Source organism: Lactuca sativa, chromosome 5, assembly GCF_002870075.4.
Source record: "Lactuca sativa cultivar Salinas chromosome 5, Lsat_Salinas_v11, whole genome shotgun sequence".
NCBI classification, from domain to species: domain Eukaryota; kingdom Viridiplantae; phylum Streptophyta; class Magnoliopsida; order Asterales; family Asteraceae; genus Lactuca; species Lactuca sativa.
Genome location: NC_056627.2, coordinates 307411632 through 307431968, shown reverse-complemented (window position 1 = coordinate 307431968; position 20337 = coordinate 307411632). Strand labels below are relative to the sequence as shown.

Genomic DNA, 20337 nt, shown 5'->3' with positions numbered 1-20337 from the left:
GATAAACTTAAATGTTATGAATTTGTGAACATCAAAGTTGTAAGACTAGTGTTTTGATCAGAAACCTAGGGTTACATAGAAAAGTAGGTAAATTAATTTGGAAGCTAATATGTGATGATCATTCATGTATTGAATTGATGTTATTATCCATTAATATCAACCATTAGTTCAAGTCTAGCATAAATCAAAATTAATACCAACATTCATATTTTTTTATTCACCGGATCAATGTATGAATGCATTAGTTTTACTAAAGGATTATTCATTTCATCATAAAGTTTAATAAACTTTGGAATCGGTAGGCCACAAACAACATAATCCATAGCACTTTCCAAGAAATCAACCATAGGAATAGTGTGAATGGTACCTAAATGGTAGTCTCTTTAATATCTTGCTTAAAACCTTAACTTGAATCGCTTTTTTTGGTTTAATTGTTTTTTATGATAACTGTTTTCAAGTAAGTTGCACTTGTAAAACCAGAGAAAAACCATTGTCTAATTGCTTTAAAATTAGTTAACTTTAGTAGATAAATTAGCTTTTAATCATTCCCGTTCCCTTTGTGTTCAACATCCTACTTTTTAATATACTACTACTTGATTAGTTATACTGCCTAACGCATTTGCTAGTTTAGATAGTTGGTTTATAAATTCAAAACCGGTATATAAAGTGCATATGAAGTTTTTGGTGTCGTTGTCGAGGAACGGTTTCATTAAGTAGTTGATTTTATTATACTTATATTTATCGATCCTTTGTGTGGAATTTAATGCATAAAAAGTTAATTTATTGTTCTATTTTATGATTTAATATTTTTCTATTTTACAGCTCGCCACGCTAAGGTCACGCTTCCCCATGTCGTGGACACTGTGCAAACAGTTTCTTTTTTTTCTTATTTTTATTCGTTTTATGTGTTTCTTTTCTGTCTTGGCTGAAATTATTGTTTTGATAATATTTTGGAGGCTGGTTATAAATCCTCTGTTGCTGGTATCCTCTGACAGCTTTGACTAAAGCAACATCCTCTTGCAATATTGGACACATATATGTTGGATGTTAAGTATTCAGATAGATACCACATTGCTTCTTCCCAATTGCTTTTTCCTTTGTTAATAATAGAATAGCTTTCGTCAACACAGAAATTTAGGACTCCAAATGAGTATTGATGACTTCTTTGATACCTCGTAGATGATCAGTATACCACTCGTCTTTGTTTTCGGAATGCTTGGACTCTATCGCCAACATCTCGATTAAGTCCCGGATTTCGGTTGGGGTCAATCGCCTAAGAACCACCACTCGAAGCATTTATTAGACGTCGCTCCATGGGTTTCAGACCTTCACAGAAGCACTTATAGAACTGATAATCACTAATCCCATGTTAGGGGCACCGAACCATCAGCTTTTTAAATCTCTTGTAGTAAGTGTGTAGGTCATCTCTTTTTCCTTGTTTGATACCAAGATTTCTCTTCTGAGACTGGAAACTCGTGTTTCTGGAAAATACTTCTCTAAAAACAATTTTGCGAGTTCTCTCTAAGTGGTGATCGATCTGGATGGGAGCTCGTACAACCATTCTCTTGCTGAGTCTTCAACTAAAAAGGGTAATGTCCTTAACATTATCTGATCTCCAGTAACATCATGCGGCTTCATTCTGGAAAAGTAATGGAAAGATGTTTTTGATTGACCTCTTGAGTGACCCACTCTCTAAAAGTCTTTTCTGCTTCTTCTCGTGCATCACTCATGCTTGATTTTTCAGATTCTGAAGGTTCTGGAATTTCCGATTTTTCCGATTGGATTTCATAAGAATCTGTTTTCTTGGATTTAACTGAGGATGGTGAAGAGTAAGTTTTAAAGGGGCTATTTGAAGGTGAAGATTGGGGTAGTTTTGGAAAAATGGAAATGTTGGGTCTGGTTCGTTCCACAAGGGACTGCCTTGTGGTGTGGTAATTTCTAGAGGTCTTTTAACAAGCTGTCGCACACGTATTAAACAAATAAGTTTATCACTGCTGGTTGCACTAAAAATATAGCACAGGGAAGCAAGGTTGAATCCTTAGGGACGCAGCCTAAAAGTCAGTGCATTTTGGCATCAGGCACATCTAGTCAAGAATCAGAATATAAAAGGGGGTTTTTTGATTGTAAACTAAAAACTAAAAATGCAGTGATATTAAGTTAAACAAATATCAATATTAAAAACGATTTCAGCTCTGCTGCGACTTTCCTAATCATGCAATCAACATTGACCTGGTTATTTGAGATGTGTTCTATGTAAGCTGGTACTGAGAAAAACTAACAATCTCTAGTAATTTCTCTTTTACCTAAACTAGTTAATCAAAACAAGCTCTTCAATTAACCCTAACTTTTTATTATTCAATTAAACAAGCTCTTAATTAAATCAGAAAGGCAACTTTAAGTTCTTTGTAAAATTACCAGCAATAACCAATACTTCTCAGAAGCTCAGAAGCGTAAAGATATGATTTTTCAAGTTTATAATAAAGTCAAATCCCAAACATGGAACTGATTTATTAGTTGTTACTTTTACTAGTTGATAAGAACAATTACGTATTCTATAACTGATTAATTGGAATGATAAAACCCTAGCTAGGTGATCAGACTAACAAGAATCAAAATCAAACATTCATTAAGAACAAAACTAAAGACTCTAGATAGAAACACAAACCAAAAATCAGATCTAATGATCAATCATATGAAAAGTACTTGTCTTGCAGCACTGAAACTAAAGGTTTTAGCCAGACATGGCTAAAATCTGATAAAAACAAATGAAAAGAGACATCAAACAACTAATCTTATGAAACTAAATGTAGGACATGACCCACAGTCTTCAGATCTTCAGAAATCATTGAAATCGGAGAAGAAACACCTCCAAAATCGTATTTTCTTCGTCTGGTACCTCTGGAATCGCCAAATTATGTTACAGGGATCCTATCAGGGTCTATTTAACCCACACTTTTAGTGTTCAATTAAACAAGCTCTTAATTAAATCAGAAGAGCAACATTATGATCTGTTCAGAATTCCCAGCAATACCCAATACTTCACACAAGCTCATAACCATAAATACATGATTTTTACAGTTTATACCAGAGTTAAATTACCAACATGGAACCAATCTGATGCTTCTTACTTATTACCAGTTGGCAAGAACAATTATGGATTCCATTAACTTATTAACTGGAATGATAAAAATCCTAGCTAGGTGATCAGACTAACAAGAATTAAAATCAAACATTCATTAAGCTCAAAAATGAATCTAAACTAATATAGAGAAACATTAACCGAATAATCATCTAAACTAAGTATATGAGGTTATTCATATCCTTCAGATCTTCAAAAATCATTGAAAGGTATCAGAAATCGCCTTCAGAAGTTTTTTAGTCGTGTGGAACCATCTAACATTCGAATCTAATCATGAGGCACATATTTATCCGCAAGACAGAAGCTTCCGAAGAAAGTTAACGAAAAATGCGATCACAGAAATCAGATATCTGATCACAGATATTAAGGTTTTTTCCATATTTTCCCTTAAATGATGTATGATGCTATTTCTGTAGTTTCAAGAGTCACAACATAAAAATGCGATCATAGAACTGGAAATTGCAATCGCATTTTTTTGGTTTTTTTCTTCAGATAACTTCCAAATGACTTATTTTGACCCTTGGAAACTTCGATGAATTTATGCGATCGCAGAAGTGAAAAATATGACCGCATTTTTGGCTTTTTGGACCGTTTTCGTCGTGATTATTATGTTTAATGAAACAATAAATTCGTCTGAAATTTTTTCTAGTTTCCGGAACATTTGGAATCTCGTCAATCGGAGTTAAGAGTCATAAGATATGGTCAAAATACTGACAGGATGTCAAAGCTGCCAGCAACATCCTTTAAGCTTTAGATTGTATCAATCTATCTTCGTAAAATCAGTTCGATTGAATGTTTCTTGACCAAAATAGCTTCTAAGCATTGCTCAGAATCCTCCTTTAGTTCCAACTTCATTTAGTCTACAAATATGCATCCAACTGCGCCCAAATACCGCTGCACTCGAAATATCTGAAAATGACACAAAAAAATGCTAGCAATACGGGAATTCTGATAAAACACATGAGCGGAAAATTATTTAAACTAATGGCATGCATATGTACAAAATATGATGGTAAATTCAAAAAAAAAAAAAAAAAAAAAAAAAAAAAAAAAAAAAAAAAAAAAAAAAAAAAAAAAAACCCTAAAAGATGCATAAAATGGTACCCAAAACCAAAGCAATAACTTCAAAAGTAAGAGAGCTTCAAATGCTCTTACTACCTACGGTTTTTTAGAGAGAAAGATTAGAAAAAGAAGTAGCTAAATTCCATGCAAACACTCTCCTTTTATATATCACTCAAGGTAAATCCATTTCATTATAATACTCTAAAGTATTATAAAGCAATAAGTCAAGGGAGACAAGGCATGGATGCAAGATATGGAGGTTGACAAGCAACCTCCATAACCTCTTCATACTTTTGGCCATAGGGTCAATAGAAGAAGACAAAATTTATTGACTAGTTAACCAAAGACTAATTAATTAACTAAACCATGATGAACCAAAGTGTCCAAAATTCTGCACATGACTTATAAATCATACTATATGATATAATTACTAGTTTGGTCTTTCTTTTGTTATTGTTTTCATAAGAAAATATTTTTTTCTAATTAAACAGAAGAGTTGAATTTATTTATTAATATCAAATACTTAATAAATATTTAATAAGTACCAATTTGATGAATGTGTGACGCTATAGGATCATATGTCACTTAATAATAATTTTTGGGCATAAAGATTCAACACAATTCTCTACGAAAACTTCCAAAAATATGAAATTTATGATCCGCAACTTCTGATGCCAACCCTCTAAGGGTAAAGATCATTCTCTCCCTTATTCATGTATAAAACCGGCTAGTTCCTTGACAAGGAACACTACTACTCTAAAATGAAGCAGTATCTTTATCAACACATCCATAGTATTTCAACAGGGACAATAGTCCTAACACATATCCATACAACTCCTAGCGCTTGGGTTGTCTCCCTGAACAATCAACACTCTCGATTACATGACTGAGGCCTGAGGCTTACCCCATTCAAGCGCTGCCCTTAGACCCTTCCATGGGCATTGCCCTTTCGAAACCTATATCCAGGAGCCCCCCCCCCCCCCCCCCCCCCCCTCCCCCTCCCCCCTTTATACCCAAGTTCACATTAACACTCCGAGTGTGCACGCTGCACCTCCCGTCTCGGATGGTTACTGAACCCGACCTGTCTCGATAATAATAACAATTACACTAAACTATGTTGATAACACTAAAATTACCCACATTTCGTGATGATCAATCATATGATATAGTACCATATCTTGATGCTCTATTCCTCAAATTTAACGTCGTGTATATTCTTATTTGTTCCGTGGTTATAAACATCAAATGATATTGTAGACCTCTTTTAGAATTAGAGTATTTGCAGTTGGTGCAAATGAGCGGTCTTCTTAGGTTTATTCTGAGGCATTGGCTATGCTATTTGTTTAAATTCCGACAAGGAAAAATCTATAGTTGGGTTCACAATAGCGGCTTGTGTAAATACTTGAGGCAATTGTCTAAAGCATATTATTTATTTTTGCTTCGTTAGTTGTTTCATTCGGTACCATAGGCTCTACATACCTTCCGATTCATTTAACTTGTGTTGTTTCATCTTTAGAAACTTCAAACATATTTGATTGTGGTAAAATAATCCTCCAGCATCACCCTACTTATTACCAACTCATAAATAGGTTCCATAGTTGATGTAAACTAGAATCATCAAGTGCTTAAAAGAGTCTATAGTTGATGTAAACAAAAATATTAAACACTAATAAAGTATACAATAAATAATAGTTGAGAAATTAAAATATGATAAGTACATTTTTTGGGAACAAATATATGAGGAATACAAAAGAAAAAAAGTGACCATAACGCAATGAAAGAATCTCAAAATATTGAAATAAAATAGACTTGAAATTAATCATCCTCTGGTTAGAATTGTGGCTTAGAGCATTCAGGGGGGATCTGACCTTTAAACCGTTTAAAATCAGTGCAATAGTTATAGATCATGTAGTTGTCTCTCACCCATTTGAGTTGAGCCTGTTGACCATTGCTCAATTGCTTGTAGACAGGAGACATCCACCAGTTTCCGGGGGTGGGAATAGCACACAGACTAATACTAACAGGTCCATTCCACTTACAAGCTCTTGCTCTAAACCTACGATAACTAGCCACAAAAGGTGCTGAAGTCCAGTCAATCTTGACCAGTCCACCTCTAGTCGCCCAATTATCAGCGTTCCATAAACTGGAGTAAACTCTCATCCCTTGTTGATTTGGGTATGCAATCCCTTCACTCTCATAGTTTCTGAACACCCGAATAGGCATGCTATCAACATACCATCTGCAATACATAAACAATCTTAAAATAACAATTAAACAATCATTAAAGATGTAGGATTCGGTACTTCGATTTGGTTTTTACTTACACTACTTGTGTAGGATTCCAGTGAATGGTGTAGTTGTGATATCCGGAAGTTGGGTCAAACCATAATTTGAACTGTTGCTCTTTGTTGCCTTGACCTTGAGTGTAGATGTTTGTGTGGACTGTGTATGGTTCTCCTGTTGAGTTACCCAAGAACTCAAAGTCGATTTCATCATGTTTAGCACCCGTAGAAGACAACTGTGATCATTGTTCGACTTTGTGTTTAGAGTTGTTGATGAAATTATACAATCTTCATTTGTCTTTTAGAGTTAAATGCATGAAATAACGTGTTTTCATTGATTTTTTTATTGTAGCATCAAACATATATTTCTTTCTTTTATAGCGTTGTACTTTGAAGAGTAAACCTAATTATGGTATTGTCATCCATACACAAACCAATTTCCATTTCTATAATTGTATATACTTTACGGAAATCATAGAAAAACCATTACATTTTTGACAATTTTAAGGTTTAGCTACTTGTACTTAATTTTTTTTCTATCAAAGTATAAAAAAGTTACCCATTTTCCAATTTAACCATTTTGACTTGTTATTATAACCGGTCATCATGATTAATATAATAGGTCATAATACTTAATTTTAAAAAAATATTTGAAACTTCTAATATTGTTTGATTGAAAAACGTATAACATTAGTGGTTAAACGGTGAAAGTGCCCAAGACGTAATGGTTTTTTTCTTTTCCGTCATTTTCCTTGTATTTTGTTGTGTATACTTTTAAAGCTACAATGTTGAAATAGAAAGAACTGAATGTAGAGGATGCTATATACACAGCTATCTAGATGAAGTATGTTGCTATCTTTTTATATTATCCCTATATTTTATGATGGATCTTGAACTTACATAATATGCTGTCACGGTTCCAGCAGAGTTGCCTGGCACCAACTTGATTAGCATCTCAATGCTTCCAAACAGGAACGCCCTCTTTGATTGGATGCCTGATCCTGTATGTGAAAGTTGGAACTGGAATTAGAATTAAGATCGGAGTCGGAATCAAACATCCCATTCTTTAATATCCATATTGTATACCTGATGTTTGGTCCAAAACAAGTCGGAGGTCATCACCATTGCCTAGAATTGAAGAATGGTGAGCACCCCAATTGAAATACATGCTTTTGGCAATAGTTGCATCAATCAGGGTGGAATGGAATGCTATTCCCATCACCAAAACAGCCATCACCAAAGCTTGAGAACCTGCCATTTTCAATCTGGTGAATGTTTCGATTTGCTTGGTTTGTTGGTTAATGGTGATGGTGGTGATTTCTTGATGGTTTATATAGCCTTTGTCCAGCATATGCACCTTACCAGAGAATGAATCTTGTATTCTTTGACTTTGTTTTATAATATATCTTGACCTTGTCCTTCATTTCTACATTCTTGCTGCCTTAATATATTTTCTTTCTGTTGTAAAATTTCATGTTAAATTTAATGAGTGTGTTATTATGGAAAAGAAGCCAAGCAAAAATATTGTGCACACCTTATTCCATATATAAAACTGAGAATAGATATACAACATATATTTCTGTTGTATTAAATATATGACAGATTAATTAGCAATATAAATTTTTGCATATTTGAATTCCATCCAAAATGTTACGGTATTAATTAGTAGTTTATTAACTAAAAATGTTAAAGCAATCAAGTTTAATTTCATAATTTTATTATGACATGAGTTGTGTATTTATCTAGTATATACATTGTTTTTTAATTGTTTAAATGTTTGGAGTAAGAAATATGTTTTATACTTTATTATATATGTAATGTCTAAAGTTAATACTTACATGTATACATAAACACGCTTTTAGTAGGTATATTACCCCATAAAGACTTGCGTATAAGCTGTAGAGATGATCACGACGGGGTGTGGGACTGTTTTAAAATAAATACAAACCGGCTTTTGGTTACCTATGGTTTTGTAAGACGTGCATCCCAATGGAACATAGCTACGTCAATAATTATAATATTATTTTCAATTATATTGATAAGTACTTTATAAAACTTTACAGCATACATAGTCCTATATTAAACAATAACAACACTTGTACATATTTTTACTAATTCTTTGACTAATAAGTTATAACAATACCGTGCCTACAACCCTTCAAAATCATAATATAAATTACATTTAAATGTAGAAATCTACCACAACCATTAAGGACACTAAAGCAACTGGGACTTACATAGACTTCAAAATTATTTTTTAAAATTAAAATTTAAGAAAACGCTTTCGAGAAGCTTTACTAATTAACTGGAGTGATATTGCTATATACTTGCAATATTACAAAACTATTTAATCAAAAGCTGTACAAAAATACACCCACAAAAATTTCCCGAGTATGCTCGGGTAAATGGGTAATGATCTGGATCAGCTAGCAACTACCTTTAACAAGCTAAGTACATGATCACAACATGACCATGAACCTTTAGGCAAATTTTGGGGGATATCGGGCAGTTAAGTAGGATTGCGTTCAAAGAGCAAAGGAGGGGAAATACTTATATATTTTGTGTATGTGTATGTGTATGTGTGTGTGTGTTAGAGAGAGAGAGAGAGAGAGAGAGAGAGAGTTGATCGATGTATTTTATGTGTCTGACGAGGAGAGTGACTTGAGTATATATTGGGAACGTTGTGGTACATTATTCCAGAGGGACGGGCATATTCTCTATATGTGGAAATAACTATATCCCGTTTCTTAATTGTATTCCCAAAGCTTACCCAGAGTGTATATTGCTCTTGTGAGATATATATGTGAAGTTCAAGATTGTCTCTCTCCATAAGAGCCCTTATTGAGTGGGGGGATTCCAACATATATATACACCTTATAAGACTATGTAAGATATACGTGGAGTCTAAGATTATATTGATGTGAGATACATTAACACTTTCTCTTAGAGACGGAGGGTTCGATAAGGATAAACAAGGGATGACACTATAAGAAAAAGCGGTATCAAAGTCTGACATTAGTCTCTGATGGTCAATAATAGGTCTCTGATGAGAATCTGATTTAGCTAGTCCCTTTGCTAGTCCCCGAAATCTAGTCCTAGATAGTCGATTTTTTATGTATCTGGAAATCAGTCCCTAATACATTTAAGTATCAAAGACAAAAAATCAGTCTTTGATAATATCTCATTCATACACTAATTTTTTTCATCAAATCTGCGATTTAATGTAATATTAGTCCCTAATACTATCTTTTAGGGACTGAATATCAGTCCTTTAAAATATATTATTCAGTCTCCAATATGTTTCATTAAAATCTCTATTTTATGTCATATTAGTCTTGGATACTATATTTCAAAGACTAAATATTAGTCTTGATACTAGCATATTCGGTCTCTAATATATTTACTTCAAGGCCTCACTTATATCATTTAAGTCCTTGATACTATGATTTTGGGACTGAATATCAGTCTTCTTACTACGGAACAATTTCGTAATGAAATTCTTAGAAAATTAACTACAAAATAACTATTTTGTATCTAACTATATTTCACAATAATTTCCCAACAAAGTTTACACTACAAAGTTACAATATTCTATAAAATATTACACAAAATCTTTCTTAATAAAATTACATCATCCATTGAGAGTAATTTCCTCAAAAACGTGTAAAATATGCTAAAATCTAGGAAAATATCTTATATAATAGTTTTTCAGTTTATATATTAAATGCCATGTGATTAGCACCACAAGACCCATGGAAGTTTGATCCACCAACATGCTCTCAACCAATCTATCTTTTGAGTGATTTCCCATTTTGCAACTTGAAACCAATAATTGGGTGTTGTAAAGGCAATCCTAAGATTAAAAGTGTTATCTTAGAACAAAAAGAGCAACCTAATAACATAATTCATAAACTAACACAATGAAGATGAAAACTATTGAGATAAATAATTCAAGGTCTGAATACAATAAAATTTCGTCACCATTTACTCTATGATTTATGCTTCACGTTTCTGATTCACCTTGTCAGGGACTAGTTTTGTTATATAATTACCAACACCAATTGCACACTAAAGTAACTGAATGAATATACATGTGTTTGTACAATGAAAAATTTGGAATCTATAGATTCCTTTGTTCATCCTCTTGATTTAATCGGTGACATGAAAAAGCACCACATCTAAGTGATCCTACAATATATTTTGTCCTAGGAAATGATGAACTTCTAACATGAATCCATAAGACAAATATAAGAATAAAAAGAGATTTCACTTCGAATGTATATGTAAAATTCCAACTTTGCTTTACTGTACATTGGGGCCCTTCACACGAAACAAAATGTGAATGCAGAGAAGTTCAAAAATTTATTAGGTTTGTCTTAATGTACTTCAAATAATTATAAACATTTTATCAACGCCATAACAAATTAGAAATTACAGGATAAGGAGAAATTGCCTAAATTATCTTCGTTACTTCTTTATGCACTTTAGAAAAAAGGCAAAAAGTTTTCCGTTTTGTTGTGTATGCATACTAACACTTAACAATATATAATACTTAAAACATAGACTTTAAACTTCCACTAACTAAAAATTACTCCTAAAACTAACATACAACGGAAGTCCTTTACTTAATGTTAAACAAAATAAAATGTGCTCTCAAAATATTTTAAATTTTAAGTTATGATATATGCATAATTAGTTATATATTTCATGCGTTTTCTTAATACTTTTTGCTACATTCTTGCTCATTATAGAAAAAAAGGTACTTAATATGTTGAAATTTTGTTTTATAGTAGTGAAGACATGCTCAGGGTTAAAAGGAAGCAAAATGTGGAGATGTAAGCAGGAAAAAGTGGAGCTGGTTAACCAAAGACAAAATTGCTTAAGGAGTCTGAAGCCCACACTGTGGAGGCTTTGGCCACGCCGTTGGGAGAAGAAAATTTGCGACTATCTGAAGGACTTCAAGAACATGCATGAATAATGATCACCACGCCGTGGAGGCTTTGGCCACGGCATGAGGATTAGATTTAGGAAACTATAAATATTTGTCTAATCTCCCAACCCAACCTTATGCTTCAAGTTATTTTGGACTTTTGGAGGCCAAAGACATGCTAGAAGATAGAAGGAGATCCGATATTGATTGAAGTTTAGTTTTTGAAGAGATTTCAAGCAATAAAACTTCTAAAACTTTTTTACTTTGTTCTTCAATATGGTTTCCATTGTAAACTTCGATTTTAAGACTAATGTTATGAATTTATGAATTTGTGAACATCAAAGTTATGAGACTAATGTTTTGATCATAAACCTAGGGTTAAATAGAAAAGTAGGTAAATTTATGGGCAAGCTAATATGTGATAATCATTCATGTATTGAATTGATGTTATTATCCATTAATGTCAAGCATTAGTTCAAGTCTAGCATAACTGGAAATTAATAATAGCATTCTTATTTGTTTGTCCACCTGATCATTGTACGAATGAATTAGTTTTCCGAAATGATTTTTCTTATGATCATAAAGTTTAATCAACTTAGGAATCGGTAAGCTAAAAACAACTTAATCCATTGCACTTTGCAAGAAATCAACCATAGGAATAGTGTGAATCATATCTAAATGGAAGTCTCTTTAATATCTTGCTTTAAACCTTAATTTGAATTGCTTTTTTTTAGTTTAATCGTTTTTGGTGATAATTGTTTTTATGTAAGATGGAGTTGTAAAACCAGTGAAAAACCCTTATCTAATTACTTTTAAAATAGTTACCTTTAGTAGATAAGTTAGCTTTTAATTATTCTCGTTCCCCTTGTGTTCAAGACCCTACTTTCATACTATACTATTATTTGATTAGTAACAGTGCGTATCGCATTAGCTAGTTTAGATAGTTGGTTTATAAATTAAAAACTAGTATATAAATTGCATATGAAGCTTTTGGTACCGTTGTCGAGGAACGATTTCATTAATTTGTTGATTATATTTTGCTTATATTTATCGATCCTTTGTGTAGAATTTATTGAATACAAGGTTAATTTATTGTTTTTTTTCGATTTAATATTTTTCTGTTTTACAGCTCGCCACGCCGTGGTCACGCTTGGCCCTTGGACACTGTGTAAACAGTTTTTGTTTTTCTTATTTTATTTAATTTATGTGTTTCTTTTCTGTCTTGGCTAACAATTAATGTTCTGATAATATTTTGGAGGCTCTAGTTATAAATCTTATGTTGCTAGTATCTTTGAACAACTTTGACTGGAGCAACATCCTCTTGCAATATTGGACACATATATGTTGGATGTTCATTATTCTAGCAGATACCACATTGTTTCTTTGCTGCTGCTTTTTCCTTTGTTAATAATAGTATAGCTTTCATCAACTTATAATTTTGGGACTTCATATGAGCATTACTGGCTTCTTTGAAACCTCGTGGCTGATCAATACACCATTCTTCTTCATTTCCTGAATGCTTGGACTCTATTGCCAGCTTCTAGATCAACTCTTGGATTTATGTTGGTGTCATATCGCCTAAGGAACCACCACAAGAAGCATTTATCAGACGTGATCAGACTAATAAGAATTAAAATCAAAAAGCAATGGGTAAGAGTGGACACTCAATGACTGTCATTTTGTAGGCCGCTTCCTTAAACTCTCATTATAGTATGGCTACATGAATGAGTCCTACTATTAGTTCAACTGACTCATGTTATACATATAATATTAAACCTTTAATATATATATATATATATATATATATATATATATATATATATATATATATATATATATATAAGTGTGTATTTTAAACATTTAAAATAATGTTAAGAAATTTAGGAGATCAAAATTACCAATTTAAATGTTCAGATTTTATTCAATTAAAAAACTATCTTTAAATGTTATTATCCTAATCTAGATCTTAATTAGAAGAAAAAAATTCATTGAATGGGAGGTCCACCACAACATGGCAAAAGGCCCCACATTGTGGAAGAAGATAAATATACAGATTAGACAGTTAGCCACGATGTAGTAGAAGAGCCTACCTTGTGGCGACGAAACAAAATGTCGATTTTGTTTATTCTTCAGTTGTTCAAGTTCAATTTTGCACATTCAATTATTAGAAAACCAAACGCTCTGATACCACTGATGGGTTTTACATGTAATAATGCAAAAAATATCTTAAAATCTTCAGAGTAAATGCGACCTAATTGGATCTATGTTATAACTCTAATGAAGAAAAAAACCCTTGAACAACAAAATTCTAACCCTAGTAGAAATCGAAATTCATAAGGATAGTTAACATACCTATGATTTGTTATTGTAAACAAACCCTTTGATCAATCTAATAGTCTCTTGAAAACTAGCTTCAATTGTGTGCAAGCCTTTAATAGTTCACACCCACAATACAAGAACCCTAGAAGATTTAGGAGATGGGGGGAGAAGTATCAAATTTCCAGCTTTAGCTTGTTTGAATGCATTGGCCGAAAATTCCAAGTCCAAGGCCTTATTTATAGATGCTTAGGAAACACCTAGAAACCCTGATTTAAACTTAAAATAATATTATTTCAAATAAGGTAATTATCTTGTTCCTAGTTTATCCTCGAGAGCCTCCACACCATCAACCACAAGGAGGGTTCTAGAACATGTCCTTTGCTCAAGTTTTGAAAAATTAAACTTGTAGTCCTTCAACTTTCAATAATTCTAATTAACCAAAAATTAATTCCAAATTAATTTTGATTAACTCTAAATTAATTATAACTATTTATAATTAATATATTAGTCATATAATATTTTAATAAATCATGTATCTCTCTCTAAAATCAATGTAGGCAATTTCTTGGTTATAAAAGCAACCAAAAAGGACTTCACTTTCATCAATATTATACGAATTTAGTTAGGACCATAGACACCTTAATACATCAATAATGTCCCTTAAACTAAGAAAGTTCATGTTTTTGTCCCATGATTTCACTAGGAAAGGGAAACCACAATTACACTTTAACATATGTTGGCTCAAATAAACATCGAGGCTCGCATCAGATCGTCCCACACAACACTAGCAACCTAGGTTGAAACACAACGATACAACAATTTTTTAACTAGATTCAATTTTTAGAACATTATTTCAAGTGTTTCAAAAAAAATCCTAGTCATTTTTCATTATTTATTTTCAGTATGCTTGTTATTCATATATTCAACCCTTACCCCACACTTAACTCATGCAATGTCCTCAATGCATGCTTAACAAAATTAAAGAACGTGAAAGTAAATAGAGAATTAGAACATACTCCCCATGGATAGAAGTGGCAAGGTCGAAACTGAACATTGTATGGCTGACATCTCGCATAATGGTTGGATGTTTGGTACATGTGGACTTTAGTAGAAATACTCTAGAATTGCACTACGAAAATGCACTTCAAACAACGGTAAAACAAATGAACAAAAAGTGTAACTAATGTTTGGATGTTTGGTACATGTGGACTTTAGTAGAAATACTCTAGAATTGCACTACGAAAATGCACTTCAAACAACGGTAAAACAAATGAACAAAAAGTGTAACTAAGCTTTCCCATGCCATAGCAGAGTGTATCCATGCCATGGGGTTCAAATAATGCAGTGAACTTTGAAAAGGATCTTTCCATTAACATGGTCCTTAACTCTCTGTGCAGTAGTTATGATCATTTCACATTGATCTATCATTTGAAAAATACAGAGACCATATTGATTAAGCTTCACAATCTGTTGCAAATAGCTGGGGCAGGAATGAAGAAGTCTCATTCAAACAGTTGTGCAAGTACCCATATCATGGCTATTCAACAAAGTAAAGGGAAGAAGAGAAAGGCCCTACCCAATCTAAATGGAAAGGGAAGGTCCATCGTGGAGAGCCCAGAGGAACAAAAGCAAATCCTAACTTCAACACTCCTCCTGTTGTTGATCCAAAGAAGGTCATGTGCTTTCATTGAGGTCAAAAGGGCCATTGGAGAAGAAGCTGCCCCAAGTACTTGCAGGAAGTGAAAGATGCTTAGGCCATAGCGGTTGGATCTTCTTCTAGTATGTATTCTTTTCATATCAATAATACTAGTGTCTCAAATTCTTGGGTTCTTGATATAGGATGTGGTATACATATTTTTTCTGATATGAAGGGACTAAAGGAAAGTGAAGAGGTTGAGCATGGGAAGCTGGGTCTAATGTAAGGGAACAAACGAAGATCGGCTGTTACCAAGATTGGGACTTATGAGATTCTATTTGATAGTATTAGGGTTGATTTGGATAATTGTTGCTACTCGCCAGAAATAGCTCGAAACATAATTTATTTTCATGCTTTGTTTATACAAGGATATCATTGTGTTTTTGATAATAATGATGGTACTTTTTAGTGTATTTTAATAGTTCATTTATTTTAAAATCTTATCTTGTGATGGTGTGTACGAAACTATTGTTTGTGTGAATGAACTATACAACAATGTGTATAAGATTGGTTCTTTTAATAGTTTAGACTAGTCATGCCTATGGAATTATCATCTTGGGCACATCAACAAGCAACGCGTTGCCCAACTCCAAAAGGATGTAATGTTGGAATCGTATGCACAAAAATTAGACGATGAATGTGAGTCCTGTTTGTTGGGCAAGATGACTAAGTCACGTTTCGCTAGTTAATGTGAAAGAGATGAAGATTTGTTGGCCCTAATCCATATGGATGTGTGTGGACCATTCAGATCTCCCACAAAGGATGCAAATCGCTACTACGTCGCGTTTACTGGCGATTATAGAAGATATGAATATATTTAATAGACCGGGACTGGTAAATCCGTTAAAAATTCATAACTTCTTCATCTGACATCCGTTTTCGTCATACTTTTTACCGTTGTACTACTATTGACGAGATCTTCAATTCTCGTTTAGGTTGTGTCGGCTAAAAATCACTCGATCTAAAATTTGAGTTCTTAGTTGTCTATTGATAAGCTGAAACTTAGAAAAATCATAACTTCCTCATACGAAGTCAGATTTTGGCGTTCTTTTTATCAAACTTCTCATTTTAACGAATACTACAACTTTCATTTAGATCACTAAGGCTAAAAAGTAGTTTATCAAAAACTCACTTTTTACGTCATTCGGCGTCGTGCCAGTTTTGTCGCGGATCTTCGATTGGTCATAACTTCTTTGTTATAACTTGGATTTCGACGACATTTTCACCTACATGTTTCTAACGAGATTATCTACAACTTTCAATAAAAAAATTTTACTTATTTCAAATTTTATATTTTCGCTAAATTTCACTATTTGACTTTTAATTGGAATCTCATAAGACTTCAAATATTTTCTAAGTGACTCTAAACATAGTTTTACTTCATTTCTAGTAAAAACTATCTGTTAAAATTCAATACTCAAATTCACATAGTATTTCACAATATTATTCATTATAAAATACGATTTCAAAACCTGTATGTTACAAATACTTCCTCTTTTTGAGGATTTCGTCCCCGAAATTACATCGATGAAAACAAATGGGGATATTTTGCTTTTATCTCATTCTTATTTTCCTAAGTATAATTTGGGTCTCGATGGTGTTTCCACTTGACAAGCACCAATTCTACTTCTTTGTTGTGTAGATTAGTTGTTCTTTCATTCACAATCTCTTCAGACTCTTCGACATATCTTAATTTATTATCCAATTTAACCTCGGATAATGGAACTGTCTCATCATAGATGCTCAAGCATTTGCGTAGATAACTCGCATGAAATACATAATAAATACCTGCCAAATCTTCGGGCAATTCTAAGCGGTATGCTTGCTTTCCAATTCTCTGGATGATTTTGAAAGGTCCAACAAATCTGGGACTCAACTTTCCTTTCTTCCCAAATCTCATAAGGCCTTTCCATGGGGATACTTTCAGCATTACGAAATCACCCACTTGAAATTCTATGGGCCGCCTCCTCTTTTATGTATAGGACTTCTATTGATCCTGCACCGCTTTCATTCTTTCTCGTACGATTTGAATCTTGTCAGTAGTGTCTTGAATCATTTTAGGACCTCCAAGGATATTTTGTCCTACATCACGCCAACATAACGGCGTACAGCATTTGCGACCATATAATGCTTCATATGGTGGAATTTTGATTGAAGTGTGGTAATTGTTTTTATATGAAAATTTGACAAGAGGAAAGTATTTGTCCCAGTTACGACCGAACTCCAAGACACATGCACGAAGCATATCTTCTACTGTTTGGATTGTTCTCTCCGTTTGACCATTTGTCTGGGGATGATAAATTGTGCTGAGGGCAACTCGATATCCCAATTCACGTTGCATACTCGCCCAAAAGTGAGAAGTGAAGCGAGTATTGCGATCAGAAATGATCTTTAGTCAGGTGGTCAACGATTACCCAAATGCTATCATGATGTCTAGCAGTCTTTGGCAATTTGGTAATAAAATCCATGGACAGCTCTTCCCATTTCCATACAGGAACACTAAGACTTTCTGGGGTTACGTAAGGTTTTTGGTGCTCTATTTTGACTTGTAAGCATACTAAGCATTCCTGTACATATCTTCCAATATCTCTCTTTAATCCAGACCACTAATAATTACCTCTTACATCATAGTACATTTTACTTGTACCAGGATGTATTGACAGCTTAGACTTATGTGCTTCATCTAAAATCTTTTGTCTTTATCCACAAATCTTTAGAATCCATAGTGTTGGGTCGTGATTTGTATAAAGTGTTGCGTCTATTGGGCTCGTTAGCTAGTCCATTTTGTATCTCCGGTATGGGCCTGTCCATCCGTGAGTTTAGTAGGGTTTAGTATAAATAAAGGTTCTTGCATGCATCTGAGAAAAAAAAACGATAGAATAGAACGATCAGAGATTTATTTCAGCAAGTTAATTGTTATCGTTCTTGTAACCCTAAATCCTCTACAGCGGAAGTTCTTAGTCGAGCTTTGCTGAGGATTGTTTGATCTAATCATTCGACATATTTTGATCCACACTTGTGTTATTTATTGTTTTTGTGTTCATCGCAATACCTGTTACAAAGATCTAATCGATCTTCAAGTTTGTTTTATAACTTATCAATTGGTATCAGAGCAGGAGGCTGTGTAATTCATACACATCTTTTCTGTGAAAAAGGTTGCGATTAGGGTTATTCCGCATTAACTAATATTTATTGAGCCGTCATCCCATAATTGACGTAACTCAGCATTTATTTGTTTTGCCCTAATTTAATATATTACAAGTCTGATCTTTCAAACAGGTTATTCGATCTAGCATGGACGAGTCACAATCAAATCCCATTAACATCTCAAACAGCAAAGGAATCAAAGATACAAGAAGAATCTCTCTGAACGAAAACAGTTTTGGCAATCTCAAAACTCCCATTTCTCTTATCATGACAGAAATTCGAAGTCAGAGAAAATTACTGTCAGATCGCAAGAAAGTAATAACAACCGAAAGGAGAGGTTCGGTTCTGAGGATCATAACAACCGAAAGGACAAGTTTGGTTCTGAAAAATATGACAACCGAAGGCAAAGGTTCGGTTTAGAGAACACAAGCTACCGAAAGCATAGGTTCGGTTCCGAGAGCAAAAGCGACCAAAGTTCTAGGTTCGGTCCCACTAATGATCAAAAACAAAAGGGTCACTTAGAACCTCAAGTCAAGAAAACATCTCAGTCTAAATTCTCTCGTTCTACTTCTTCTAATTCTTCTAATTCCTCTCAACCTCATTCTAAATTCAATTCTGTTCACACTCAAAAACCAAAATCTTTAATAGATCTGAAAGGAAAATCGATGGTTTCATCAGTCAAGACAGATCAAAATCATCCCAAAGTCCAAATACCGAAACCATAATCCAAACCGACAGCAACAAATCCTAATAAAATTAAGGTTTTCACCATTAAAAAGAAAAATGAAACAACATTAATAAAAAGAACATATCTTGTTGACATCTCTCTTACTATTCCTGTACCTGTGAAAGGCTCACGTGGACCCAAGAAACTTTGGGTTCCTAAATATGCTTGATTTTTACAGGTTATCAGTGACGAGCAGTTCGACGAAGAATAGTATATTGACAGTGGCTGCTCACGTCACAAGACAGGAAGGAAGGAAGAGCTGAGGGAATTTCGGTCTCTTTCAAACGGTGGAAATGTCAAGTTCGGAAACAACTCATTCAGCACAATAAAAGGCTATGGAATGATAACAAATGGAGATTTTACGATTCGAAAGGTCGCATACGTTGAAGGACAACAGCACAACCTCATCAATGTATCTCAGTTTGTTGGAGGTACCGGTCTCAAGGTCTCATTCGACGATGAGGGTTCGGAAATAATAGAAAAGAAAACGAAAAGAGTTATTCTCAAATCAGAGCGCAAAGGCGAAATGTTTCCCCTGAATCTCAAACCCATCAAAGGAAATCCAACTATCTGTCTCTTATCCAAAGCACAATCTGACGAAAGTTGGTTGTGGCACTGAAGGCTCTCTCATCTCAACTTCAAGGATATCAACAAACTTATCACCGGAGGTCATGTTCGAGGTCTTCCATTGCTCAAGTACGATCGAGAACATTTATGTGATGCGTGTGAAATGGGGAAGCAGAGTCGTCAAAGTCACCCATCGATTGTAAACACTAAAGTTGTTGAACCACTAGAGTTAATTCACATTGATTTGTGTGGTCCATCATCTATCGAAAGCATCGGCGGTAGCAAGTATATTCTTGTCATTGTTGATGACTTTTCACGTTTTACATGGGTGTTCTTTCTGAAGCACAAATCTGAAGCAACTCTCAAGCTAAAGATGTTTATCAAGCAGGTTGAAGTGCAGCTGAGGAAAGTCGTTCGCAACATCAGGAGCGACAATGGGCTGGAGTTCAAAAATAAAGAATTCGAAGA

General features: G+C 33.8%; 1 protein-coding gene across 1 annotated transcript; it reads right to left on the bottom strand.

The window, feature by feature from the left end:
• Positions 1–5853: 5853 nt before the first annotated feature.
• On the bottom strand, positions 5854–7771 carry LOC111888515 (probable xyloglucan endotransglucosylase/hydrolase protein 26). The gene is made up of 4 exons (XM_023884679.3): positions 7570–7771; positions 7384–7484; positions 6526–6719; positions 5854–6440 (listed from the first exon to the last, which is right to left on the bottom strand). The coding sequence occupies exons 1-4, from the start codon at positions 7739–7741 to the stop codon at positions 6032–6034; spliced, it is 876 nt and encodes a 291-aa protein (XP_023740447.1). The 5' UTR covers positions 7742–7771; the 3' UTR covers positions 5854–6031.
• Between the last annotated feature and the right edge of the window lie 12566 nt (positions 7772–20337).

Bases quoted from the DNA above. Each gene is read 5' to 3' on its own strand.
- LOC111888515 (XM_023884679.3), bottom strand. From the start codon at position 7,741: ATGGCAGGTTCTCAAGCTTTGGTGATGGCTGTTTTGGTGATGGGAATA. The intron at 6,720-7,383 runs GTAAGTTCAAGA...CAATGATCACAG, and splicing joins GAACCGTGACAGCATATTAT to TTGTCTTCTACGGGTGCTAA. The intron at 6,441-6,525 runs GTAAGTAAAAAC...TATGTATTGCAG, and splicing joins TGGAATCCTACACAAGTAGT to ATGGTATGTTGATAGCATGC.